Genomic DNA, 13,600 nt, shown 5'->3' with positions numbered 1-13,600 from the left:
AGGAGCCTTTTGCTTTTGTGTTATCCTTTTAGCCTTAATGTCCGACTGCACCACGTGACAACTATCAATCCAATCCTGGTGTATGTACACACGTAATCACGCGACTGCAACGTATTTCATGTTCAGCACTGAAGTTAAAAACTCTCAAGACATCAGTTTGCTTGTAGAAAAAGAGAGAGAAAGGAGCGAATCCGTTTGGCCGGAGCAAAAATCCCAAACAAAGTGCCCTTTGGTACAACTGGGTGACAAACAAAATGTTTAGACAACGATGAGACTAAGAAGGCATTCACTTTGTGGACATAAATTTGCTTGCTTGTTGCATAAGACATACTATGACTTTCTATGGATATAAACCCTGTCTAGATAAGCCAATGCAACAATCTGTAACACTGAGACAGAACCTTTGTAAAAAAAAAAAAAAGATAATGCCATTATTAAAGTTATAATTAAACATACCATTTGGAGGGTCACGTCTCTTCTCTGCAAAACAAAAAATTATCACAATTATAGTTTTGAAATCAAATCATAAAAAGGACCCATCCAAAACAATTCTAGCAAAAGAAGATATGTGGAGATCGTGAGGTTAAGTCAGGAGGAAAAGAGCGAATTATCAGAGAGGCAAAGCGCGTTGCCTTGGAAAGAAGTTAGTATAAGCCAATGTGACAGTCTGATCCAGACCTGCACGTGTTTGAGGCAGCCAGAGAGAACATGCTACCTCACAGGAAGGAAGACAGTCGAGGAAAGTCGGGAGGAAAACCTCGACGGAGAGGAGAAAGGGGGTTAGAGGTTATAAACAAAAAGGAGGTATGAAAGCCGAGCTGTGGTTCTCTGCCGTGCCGATCTCACCCCCCCGCTTGTCCTGCCAGCTGTGTGCCTTTGAAAACCCTCGCTCACCACCAGTGGTGGAACAAGTACCGTACTAAGATTTTTTTCAATACTCCAGTGTAGAAATACCGTTGCAAGTAAAAGTCCGGAATTCAAAATGCAGTTGAGTAAAAGTACGAAAGTATTGGCATCAAAATACACTTTAAGTACCAAAAGAGTACAAAATGTTTTAAAATAGCAGATCTACTATCTCACAACGCACCGCAAAGCGTTGTGAGGTTGTAGATCGGGCTAAAGTGGATTAAGGTATGTTTTATAATAATCATTTATATCTGCAAAGTAACTAGTAACTAAGGGTTTCAAATAAAAGTAGAGTTATTTAAAAGTAAAATAAAAGTAAAGAGTAAAAGTGAAAATAACTAAACATTTTACTTGAGTACATTACTCAAGTCAATTTACTTTACACCACTGGTCACCACAGTGCAAATAGCCTCACATCAAAAGCCTGGCATGCGGAGAGGATTGGGAGGAACTGGCCAGGAGCCAGAGGAGAGGACCGCTGCAGACCCCTCCTCCTTTTCAACTAATGCAGAGACATGCCGCTGCAGTTACTAGAGAGCCACACCGACAGGACACCGCTGTGCTTACAGTATAGCAGCAGTTATGAACAAGACAGACTGTTGCCTCTCGGCCCCCACCAAACCAAGCCTTATAATCAATCCATGAGTCACTTTCATAGAATCTCACAGCTGAAAATGTGTGGATGACCTATAAGCTCTAAAACTGTTCCTGCTGTTCTACATTGTGCCAAACAGGTGAATAAAGCACAGATTGAGGCTTTAATCTTTACTTTTTTATGAAACATCAAAAGACCTTTATGAATTTATGAAAAATGCTTCTTAACATATTGCTAGTTTGACCGCTTCAAATGCTCCAATGTTAGAATACTCACACGAAAATAGCCGATCAACAAGCTTGTAGTCAATCTACAAGCTCTCAATTCGACGCATTGGGAGCTTGTAGATGTACTATTTTCGCTGCGCCAGGCGGCGCACCCAGCCTGAAATTCCCACCTCCCGGTCAAGGGTCTGGGGAAAATAATAATAAAATAAAATAAATCCTCATCGCTAACCGTGCAGGATGCCACACGCGACACGGCTCTTAAATGTTCAGGAAAGTGCCTCCTGTCTCGCAGAGCTGCCTACGAGTGCACATTCACACCAGATATATTTGTGTTTCATAGTTGTTCTTTTTTATTCTTTTGTGCTGCCGTGTCTGCCTGAAGTGTGTGCGTACGCGCAGTGCATACCCTTTTTTCAAAGAGACTTCACGTCGTCATTACCCACACACACAGCTTATTAGCCAACATGCTACACGTAACAGTGCCACTAGTGTGTCCGTTCGGACGCAATGCAAGATGAGAACAGGCTGAGTTCATCCATTCAATCATCAAGCTATTTCTTCTATTCTAGTTGATTATCGCTTCACTTTGGTGTGCAGGTCCGCGATGGTAAAAAATCTGGTCCCAAACCAAACACCAAAAACATTTCAGTGTCTCCGGACAACATCAACGCTGATTGGCTAGTAGACCAGTATGATTTTATGAAAAATGCTTCTGAACATATTCCTAGTTTGACCACTTGTGCTCCAATGTTAAAATACTAAAATAGCCCACCAACAAGCTTGTACAGTAGTCAATTTACCAGCTCTCAATGCGACGCATTGGGAGCTTGTAGATCTGCTATAGAAGACATGCTTGGCTTCTATGGAATCTAACTGAGAACATGCACTTTTGATATGTAATGTAGCCCATTCTGCCGTTACATCTGAAACCACAATATCCTGCACGAATGGACATACAGTAATTTGATGGAGGTGTCTGGTGCGTATAATGTAGAGCAATATCTGTAGTCTTATCGTAGGTATTGGACCCATTTCTCCCCATGTTATTACTGCCTCTATGCACCTACGTCATCAAGTGGGTTTTCAGTTATGTTCCTACACTAAATGTCACAGAAGAGAAACGAATGGAGGTGATGTTGTAGAGTTTCTGAAGATCCTAATGGGATTAGGTGTGATTCAGGCTATGGGTTTTAGAGAGCAGGCTTTTTGGTCATGTTAGTAAAAGCGTGTGGGGAAAAACTAGTGGAAGTTGAAAAGTCATTGGCAGTGAGGCAGCATAGGGGGAGGAGCAGACTCTGGAGTGGTGTGGAGGATTACCAGCTTTGCGTTGCCGCCGACCAAGCAGGTCGTTGATGGCGACCCGGAACCTCTTGGCCTCTTCTTCACTGGCGAAGTTCAGGCCCATCTGGCAGCTCTGCAGGACAGAAATCAAGCCACTTAAAACCAGAGGTTTTTGACAGGGGGTCCTCAGAGTTACTATCGGGGGGGGCACCAAATCTATGTGATATGATTTTTATTTTATTTAATTATTTTTAACATTAACCACTTCAACTTTAGCATTTCTAATCTGAGGGGAACATTAGCCAAAAAGATCTACGCTATGAAGCTTGTAAGTCTGCTATTTTAGGAAAATCGGTTTGGTGTATTAGTAAAAAAAGAGCAGACCAAGTACAGAGCCAAACCAATGGTCAACTTTACTAAGTGTTGAGTGTGGGTAAATGTCTGAACATACGCATTAATCCAAAAACATATTAATCGAAAATATAGGGCGTAAAATAAACAAAAACATTAGTTTACACAACACCAATGATTGTGCGGTCAAACAAGTCTATGAAACTAACTATGAATGTAGTGGGGGGTCCCTGCTTCACCTCTCTCTCAGCTAAGGGGTCCTTGGCTTGAAAAACGTTGAAGACCCCTGACTTAAACCACAATAAGCTTAACGTCGCTATTCTGGTCTCATCATAATAGGCTAATATTTTTGGTGTAGATTTGATGAGGACAAAAAAGGAGGGGTCCTAGAATAGAGCTCTGGGGGACAATACACCTTCAATCCATATCATAAAAATACCCTTCATGAAAATCCATATTAATACAGTAGTGAGATACTACTACCCGTAAAAAAGGGTCCAAGTCACAGACGCAAGCCAACATAAAACTGTGCACTTGAGGCTATACATTCTAAATGATAGTGTTAGAGACTTACATCGCCTGTAAATGAAATGAAGTACGGTCTGGAGTTGGTGATAGAGAAGTTATTGTACAATTCCTGCTCAAACATGGTCTTTCCTTCCTAGAAAAGAAAAGAGAGAAACAGTTCAACCTGGTTCTGGCTGCTTTTGGGCAGAGGCTAGAATTGCAACATAATTACAGAAATGTTTTAAAGCACAATTCATATTTGGTACTAGAGGTTTGAGTTGTGTAGTTTGTTTGCGCTTGTTTGTGGTTATTATCATGGCAAGGTGAAGTGGATTCTGCACACAAAATTACAAATCCGGTGTTAATCTTACTATTTGAATCAAGAAGATCTGGTACTGTAGGTATACATCAGAGACAAATCACTGTGCATGTTTATTGTGTATAAGAATTAAATCATGATAGCATCTTTTTACCAAACTTTTTAGCGACTTAATGACATTGACATCTCACCAAAATTTGGAGTAACATAATGGCAACAACCCAAACCTTCAAAGTGTCATTGCATTTAAAGCTAAAAAAAAAACAGCTCCTCAGAACTGTACATCAGCAAACAGCAAGAGACAATCTCAGCTCACTGTCTGCAGTGCAGCCTTATGGAGAATAGGCTAGAATCGCTAGATTATACTAGAAGGACTTGGCTAGTCAACCCACTAACCAGTGTGCAGTGCGACCGTACTTCGCAAACAAAAGTACTACATGGAGATACTAGTTGAGCGATTCTCAACGAATACCAAAACGGTTAAACCAAAACACAGTCGCCCCAGGGCAAATCCGGCAGTATTCACCTGGTATTCCGAGTCCGACACGTAAAGTAAACTATGCCTAAACCTAACGTTATTCCTAAATGTAATCACAGTAAAACAGTGCCAAAACATAAGCTTATATCCAAAGATACGGACACTGCCACATATCATCTAGTATTTCAATCATATTCCGATAGACCTTTTTTTTTGCGGTGCCAGCCACTCCAACACTTGACCGAGTGTATATGTCTGTCCGTCTCTCTGTCTGTCTGACGTTATCAGTACACCCTCAACAGCTGCAATACCACTGGGTGATCAACCTTCAAGTGGCGCTGTTGAGCAGCCTTGAAGTGTTAGAAGTGATACGTTGTACTTTGGTATGGCATAGAGCTTTTTCCAGAGCGCTGCCGTGTCGGCGCACAGCCGCACACACCCATAGGTGCCGCTTGACACCGCAGTTATGGTTGCCACTCTGGGAAATCGGTCTATAGGCTAAGGCAAAGCTCACTCCCACCGGGTGGGATTTTTCCTTCCCAGTCACTTATGCACAAGTCCCAAATTTGTATTATTTAATTGACCGGGTTTCCAGTCAATTCAAGCCACATGCAGACTTTGCACACCTGCATGTGGCTTGCTCTAGGGCCAAGCTCCAGGGCCAGGCTAGTTTGGCTACACCACTGACTCACCTTGATGTCTAACACCCTGATGTAGTAGGACCTCTGGGGGTTGTCTTTGATCAGACAGGCCACTCCACAGCATCTCTTCACCCAACAGGAGCTCCGGTCGGCCCCGTACACCTGCACCACTGCAGAGCAAAGGGCCTGGGTGTGTGGACACACAGAGAAAGATGACCGTTACAATGTGCACAAAACACAGAGATAGCATGCTGAAGTGTACATACAATGTGTACAGCGGGGGTCTTCAACGTTTTTTTAAGGCAAGGGACCCCTTAGCTGAGAGAGATGAAGCAGGGACCCCCACTACATATTGTATGAAATTGTGTTGCAGGTTAAACTTTTGCATATAAATCATAGATTAGACTCGTTTGGCAGCACTATGATTGTGTAGAGTTGGTTTCTTGTTAATGTGTATTTTAGGACAGTTAACCTCTTGAATACTCAATATTTAGAAAACTTGTCTGCTCTTTTTTCACCCTCTACACCAAACCTGTTTGCTGAAAATAGCTTGTAGATCTACCATTTTTTACTAATGTTCTCTTCAGAATAGGGATTCTAGGGTTTTAGTGGTTGTAGTGGTGTAGTAAGTGAGAAAACCCTCATGGACGATGGCCTAACTTTAGTTCCAGACGACAGTCCAGTACAGGTTAATCGAGTCCCCGGAAGTTCTCGCATAAAAACGGGAGGGGCGAAAAACTAATCATAGTTGAGCTGGGGATCAGTCCAACCCTGACAATCACTTCAAATTGTAGGCATTACATTTAGTTTGACTCTGTTCCACATTGTGAGCTTCTAGATCGGCTAATTTCACAATGTTTGCCTCTTTCTTGTGTAATATTTGACAATTTGGCATTAAAAACGTCTTAAAAGTAATTAAATGTAAACTTTAGAAATCTGCAGATAGATACCCTGTATAAAAATACTGTATTGGTTTGGTTTACTGTCGAATGATTGTTACAAATTAAGCAAATCATCTGGGTACCCCCCAAAATAATTTGGGAACCCTGGTGGGGGGGTGATCTCGTCTCCCGCCCAACATTTTGAGAACCTCTCGACAACAGAACAAGTTGCTGATATAGAAATCTTCTGTCCTGCTGCACGTCTATATCTTTCCAAGCTAAGATATATGGGCTTATATCCTTGACAGGCATTTGCCAAATTAGGCTAGGTATTGCACAGACACGCATCTGGCATTTCTCCATAACTACTGGAAGTGATCGCAAAAAGGCTTGCACTTTCACTGCATGACGAAGGAAAGGAAAGGATAGCCACTCTCTGTCAGTGGTTTTGAGGTCTATGCTGTACAGCCGCGACGAGTTGACCATCCTGTCCGGGGCTTTGTTCCTCTCAGCACACAAACCCACTCTGTGCTTCATTCACTAGCAGGGCCAACGAGGAAGAGGAAATGTCACTTGGCTGGTTTCCTTCTTAGTGATTTATGAAGCATTTTTAGGAGGAACACCAGGAAACACTTTTCAACCATGTCATAACAAGGAAGGTCTACTCAAAGTCTCAAACAATGCTGTACTATGTCTCATTAGTGCAAAAGCAATATTTGGTGATTAGATAAGTATGAAGACCAAAATAAATAGGTTAGGAATAGGTTGGTTAACCTATTATTTTGGACTCATGCTTTTACAGTAGAGCATAGTAGGGATGGGACGATATGAAAATGTCATATCACGATTATTGTGACCAAAGAAATCGTGATTTACGATATCATGGCGATAATCAAAATATCCCAAAACATCCATTATCCTGGGGCGGAACATTTGTCAAAAAATAGCAGTTATGGTTAACTTATTTGATCAAAGACTATGGTGACATTTTTGTCCAGATCGGCTATTTTTTGGCAAAGAGATTTGGTAGAGTGTGAAAAAGAGACTGCATCAAGTACATATAATAAGTATGTTTTTACAATAGAGGGTTTAAATGGTACTGGATATGCAGCTCGGCAAATAAAAGGTGAATTGATCCCAGGGCATGACAGGAGGATGATTTCATGATAAATTAAATCCCCACGACGAGTCGACGATACGATTATCATGAGTGTTTTTTAATCACGATAAACGATAATATCGTTATCGTCCCATCCCTAGAGCATAGACTAGACTAGAGTATACATTTTCAGCAAGAGATTTGGCTGTCGAGGGAAAATGGGAGGTGGGCCGCTTAGTATAGACCTTTTGGGGACTCCAGTCAACCAAGTATACAGGGTTAAAGACGAGCGTTTAACCTGTGACTGGGGTTGTTCTCCTGTGACTTGACATCAAAATATTAAGACACCAAGTACAAATGAGCTGAGGTCAAGTCCCACAGGTTCACACTGATCGACTGATGTGGTCAGAATCTTGCTGGTTGGGAAATCGATCTAAGTCCTTGGTGCTCAAAGTGGGGTCCAGGGACCCCCAGGGGGTCCCCAGATAAAGTAGTTAATACAGCATCACAATCATTTTAAACCACTTTATCCATTTATGTGTTGGCTATTCAAAAATAGCAGATGTACAAGCTCACAGCACCTCACTTGGTGCTGCACTGTTGAAAACAATTGGAAAGATCTTTTTGAAAACATCTTCTCTTCTGGGGGTCTCTGGAAAACTTGTCAGATGGGTGTCCACCGGCCAAATATACCGTATTTTCCGGACTATAAGGCGCACTTAAAAGCCTTTAATTTTCTCAAAAGACTACAGTGCGGCTTATAGTCCAGTGCGCCTTATATATGGATCATTCATTGACATTGACATTCCCTTTAGCACAGCTCCATCTGTTGGATGCATAACGCAACGGTAGCATCTATTAGGTGCGCCTTATAGTCAGGTGCGCCTTATATATGAAAACAGTTTGAAAATAGACCATTCATTGACAGTGCGCCTTATAGTCAGGTGCGCCTTATAGTCCAGAAAATACTGTATATACATTTGGGGGTCCTTGGCATGGAAAAAGTTTGAGAAACCGTGATCTTATATTGACAACAAAAGCCCATTCTAAATATGTTTGGCACCAGCTTGAAGGCCTAAATCCAAGAAGTGCAACAAAAAACAGGCTACTTGTCATTAGTCATGCAGGCCTTCTTGCTACAACGAAGCAGTGATCTATTGCAGAGCAGAGCCCCTCTAGGCATCATAACAATAATAGCCAACATGGCCAGCAGAGCTACAGCAGCAGAGGATAAATGTAAATAGGATTGACAAGCCAGGCTGACTTGTTGTACACCTCCATGAGAATGCATATTGTCTGCAGTGCGACAGGCTGAAACACAATATCATGATGATCAGCAGTGTTGCCATGTTTGCTTATTAGAAGCGACTTTGGGCTATTTCTTTTCCTGTAAAGTCACTTCTAAGTATTGGCAGTTGCGGGTTGCGCTTTTTTAAATAGCTACTCTACAAGCTCACAACTTGCAGATCAACCCTAACCCTAAATCCTGATGCATATAGTAGGTTTAAAGTGTTCATGTGTACATCACTGTTTCTCAAACAGTGGGTCGGGACCCAATTTTGTGACCTTGTAGATCTGCTATTTGCTATTTTCACTAGTTTGGGTCACAGGCAAACGTTGAATTTCTCTTTTGGGTCTCGACTCGAGCTAGTTTGGGAACCACTGGCCTACAGTATATAGTCAAATTTGGGTCTTGTTTTTATTGCGACCGTAAGGTCGCAGTTTAGTATCAAAACCTCCACCGGCCGTCCGTCCGTCCGTCCGTCCGTCCGTCGGTCGGTCGGTCGGTCACACGTCACACGTCACACCTTTGCCCTGCTCATATCTGGGCTCGTTTGTGTATTGTATGACATCACGCCACATCATCGGCTGAGGACAGTGTGATGTCATCATATCTCCATATATGGAGACATAAGTTGCTCATGCCCAAATATGGGCTGGTGAGGTCAGACTTAGTGTGATGCGTAGGTTATCTCCATATATGGAGATTCAACTTCAATGAGTAACCATGGCAAATCACACCGTACACAAATGACCCTTATATAAGACCGGCATTATCTACCGACAGCTGCTATAAGCCAACCCTGGCGATAAGGTCTGAGTCGAAGAAATGCTTCTTTCCTGGTATAAGACCGGCATTGTCTGTCGTACATTTCGGTCAATTCCAGTGGGGATGCCATTGAAAAGTTAATCTAGTTGTACAAAGTAATCAAAGAATGGGTTGACTGGTAGGCTGGTTGACTGCTTTATCTGTGGAGAGTGTATGTCACTGAGAGTCCTTTTATAGCGATTGAAATCATGATGAGGTCACGATGAGTCATCTATGCCCAAATATAGATTTCTAGGTCAGATGGCCCATGGAGTTTGTGATGTCAAACCTAGCAACCCAATATAAACAAACCTGATGTCAGACCTGAAGTATCCTTTTATACCCATATATGGAGATACAGAGATCTCCATATATGGGCATATTAGAAAGCCCATATATGGGCATATACGGATGACATCAGGGATATCCATATATGGGCATAAAAGGGACAAGGGCTTACAGTTAAGAGATCTCCATATATGGGCATATCAGAAAGCCCATATATGTTCATATACTGATGACATCAGGAATATCCATATATGGGCATAAAAGGGACAAGGACTTACAGTTAAGAGATCTCCGGGCATAAAGGGACAAGGACTGTTACAGTAGATATAGAGATGTCCATATATGGGCATAAATGAACAAGGACTGACAAACACTGAGATCTCCATATAACCTATGGGAATATAAGGGACGAGGACAATGCGTAGCATTGTGAGCTTGTAGACCTATTTTCTAAATATTGTTCTACATTAAAAACTTGAAATGGGTCGTTCTGCATAGTACTTGGGATTTGTTGATGTAAATGTTCACATAGAGTGTAATAATTGGTAAAACAAACTTTTGGCCTATTTGTGGAGATAAGCGACCAACGGTCGCTTATCTCCCGATTAGGGAGTCTTACTGGTAGTAGACCTGGTTGCTTATTTCTCTCACAAAATCTGGCAACACTGCCAGAGGGCCAGGTAGGGCTGACTGCACCATATGGACTAAAATGTCACTATAGACGCATTTCTGTCCATGTTACACTGATAAAAACCTAGATGTGCGCGCAGGTCGGTACCAAATGAGCCAATGAAACCAGCGCTCCCCAAAAGAACAGGTTTGGGGATTGGTGGAATTGATTACATGATACAGTCACCTGTGCATTTAGTCTCAATGTCTCAAACAAGCACCATCATTATGTATCCTTCAACTTCTTGTTTATGCCCCGAAATGACTGGATATACAAGTTTTGCTGCAATTTGTAGCAATCGTAGAATCAGTCATAATTTACATTTTCCAAATATTCAAAATATTTCCGCAAAAAAGCAAGAATAGCAGATCTACAAGCTAATAACGCATGATGCTATTGCTGTTTCTTCTAGACTAGTTCAGTTGATTCAGCCCAGGCCCCGTCTGGTCCAGTGTTGCCAGGTTTTGATAGAAACAAGCAACCAGGTCTATGAAAATAAGCAACCAAAAGAAGTGACTAATAATATAGGCCGCATGAGCACTTTAAACCTATATCCATATTGGATATTTGAAAACAGCAGATCTACAAGTATTAGTCTATTATTAGAAAACATTATTGGGAGCCCGCTGGCCTACTGGTCCAGGTGCATACCACTTAGGCATGGATGCCTGGCGGCGTCGCCAGTTCGATTCACGTTCCGGAACGACATTTGCCTTGTGTCACTCCTCATCTCTGCCCCCATTTCCTGTCAGTCTACTGTCCTACCAATAAATGCATAAAAGCCCCCCGCCCCCCCCCCCCCCCAAAAAAAGAAAAAGAAAACGTTATTAACCATGTTATAGTCGTGAAATGACTTCCATTTGTGTTATTTGCTCAATCTCGCGGACGCTCCGGAATAGCGCTAACTGGAAGTGATGTAGAAATGTAGACGCCTCCTTCGGCACTGGGGGTCTGTAAAAAAAAGTCCAGGCAATTTTCTATTTTTGGGCTTTTATGCCTTTATTGGATAGGACAGTAGACTTGACAGGAAATGTGGGGAGAGACGGGGAATGACATGCGGCAAAGGTCGTCCGGATCGGGAATCACCCCGGCGACGCCGTCAGGCATCAATGCCTATGTGGCAATGCCTACAGCATGTGGTATGCGCCTGGACCAGCAGGTCCGCGTGCGCCCCAGTCCAGGCAATTTTTAAGGCAAGCGTTAGGGTGCGTCACAGAAACGCTAGGCCAGTCATAGGCAGGTGTGGGGGCGTGTCTTTTGGGGGGCGGGTCTTTTCAAATGCAGCTCTCTAGAGCAGCTGAGCCGCGCAACATCAGGCCTAGGGTAGCCTCGTGTAGCCAGGCTTTACTCATCTGTGAAGAGAAAAGCCTGGTGACAATATAAGGCAGAAAGCGTTCAACTTCCGCCGTGTTAGCTTCCCCGGAAGTGAGCTTCCCCGGTTTTCCCCTAAAGTAACTTCTGTTAAACGCAGCACTTCCGCTAGAAATCTTGGAACCAACCGGAAGGCATATTGTCTACAGGGTGGGCCTAGGGACAATTGCTTTGGCAATGTAAACATTCCAATAAATAGAGCGCAATTAAACACTACTGCACAAATGCGTATGCTAATGCTACTGCATACCCTTTTGCACCTGCTAATGCGTACCCTAGTGCGCCTGCTCGGCATCTTGCGGTGCTCAACACTTCCGTAAAATTGTCTCACTTTTGTTTGCCAATTCAGCTACTTCCGTCAGTCTTCCGGGTTCTTCAAACACCACTGAGCAACTTGCTTTGAAATGAATAGCTGGGGGCGGGGCTGTCCGCAAATGAGGCATCTAGCTTTTTTGTATCTAACATCCGGGTGGAAACTGGAAAAACTCCTGCACCAAAAATAGTTCCACCCCAACGTCTTGCATAACATGCAATTCTAGATAGATGTTAGATTATAAATAGTTGTATATATAGAGAGAGACAGATAGATCTATCTATAGAGTACCTGGCCTATATCGCTAAAATCCAGAAAGCAGTGTAATATTTCCAAGATAACAATGCCAAGCCAATTTCACCAGCTGCTATAAAAGTAATATTAATAAATATGTCGAATGATAGCCTATATTTTAATCTAGGGTGATGGCGGCGGCAACTAGAGCTACAGCCCAAACCTCTAGTAATTTACAAGCAACTTCACAGGAGGAAACACAAGACCCCAAAGTCGCTTGTAATAAGCAAACATGGCAACAGCTTTGCAAAAAACCTGCACCAGTTCCAGTAAAAAACCAAAAGGAGGAAAAGGGCTGCTGAGCTGTCATGATGCGGACTGTGGCACGAATACAGCAACTTATCACTGCTTCATTATGTCAGCAAAATGTTATTGGAATACTTATTATTGCGGCCCACTGTGCATAGTAGTTGACACGCACTAAACAACACCAACGCATTTCCATTCTCTTCAGGCTTCATGCAAACGAAATTAACTGCATTGAGTCGTACTTATTTGCCATACTAAATACTTACGAAGCATTTCCTGCCCAGGTAGTTGAACAGACAGTCGTTTTCCTGCGGGGTGAGCAGGATGGAGCCGACGTTTGCAAGCCGCCGCGGCGGAGGAGGGTGGTGGTGGTTGTTCATGGTTTGGGAAATAAATAAATCCCCCAATACAAAATAAATAAACAATCAAAACAAAACGAAAAACGCAGTTGTTCTTCTCAGATCAAGGTGTGAAGTATTACATCGAGACAACAACATCCATGCCGCAGCAGGCTTCTGTCGCCGACACCACGGCCTGCTCTGCCTGCAGACGGATCATCTCATCTGGGGTTGTGTGTGTGGTGTGTGTGTGTGTGTGTGTGTGTGTCTCTCCAACGTGGAGTGGAGGCCCCACCACCACGGAGCTGCTGCTACTGCTGCTGCAAACAACAAGATCTTATGGAATGTCCTCCGGTTGGGAAGTGACCTTGATCGGTCCTAAAATAAGCCGTGGGAACCGCGATCAGGGAAACGATCCTTAAACTTTCATTGGGGGAACTCTGCTTCCAACTGCACCATCGGTGATGAGCTCTGCCTGCGTCCATCCAACATGGACGGGGGAAGGAACGCACCACTTTAATGAGAACGAGAGGGGGGTGGGACTTCACGGCATAAAACAATATATTTATTTTCCACAAACGACGGTGATGGTTAAATAAATGACAAGACCGCAGTACGGTTTGTAATGTAAATGTTTGCCTATTATCCGTTTTGTCGATGTTGTGTTTGCAGGATGGAGGGAGACGGAATGTCGTGACACTGA

At 42.9% G+C, this 13,600-nt stretch overlaps 1 protein-coding gene across 5 annotated transcripts in view; it reads right to left on the bottom strand.

The window, feature by feature from the left end:
• wasla (WASP like actin nucleation promoting factor a) overlaps nucleotides 1-13,381 on the bottom strand; it is a 32,842-nt gene extending 19,461 nt beyond the window's left edge. For 3 of the 5 annotated variants that reach the window (XM_080737705.1, XM_080737706.1, XM_080737708.1), the window contains exons 1-5: nucleotides 12,826-13,381; nucleotides 5,357-5,491; nucleotides 3,935-4,021; nucleotides 3,046-3,142; nucleotides 457-480 (exon numbers count right to left, since the gene is read on the bottom strand). In XM_080737705.1, the coding sequence (XP_080593831.1) occupies nucleotides 457-480; nucleotides 3,046-3,142; nucleotides 3,935-4,021; nucleotides 5,357-5,491; nucleotides 12,826-12,939 (457 nt within the window). In that variant the 5' untranslated portion in view covers nucleotides 12,940-13,381. The remainder of the gene's footprint in view (nucleotides 1-456; nucleotides 481-3,045; nucleotides 3,143-3,934; nucleotides 4,022-5,356; nucleotides 5,492-12,825) is intronic. The other 2 variants (XM_080737707.1, XM_080737709.1) reach the window with 1 other exon arrangement.
• Nucleotides 13,382-13,600: the final 219 nt, after the last annotated feature.

This window comes from Nannobrachium achirus, assembly GCF_963921795.1.
Source record: "Nannobrachium achirus genome assembly, chromosome: 11".
In the NCBI taxonomy this organism is placed as follows: Eukaryota; Metazoa; Chordata; class Actinopteri; order Myctophiformes; family Myctophidae; genus Nannobrachium; species Nannobrachium achirus.
Note: the sequence above shows the minus strand (reverse complement) of the source record. Positions and strands in the feature narration are given on the sequence as shown.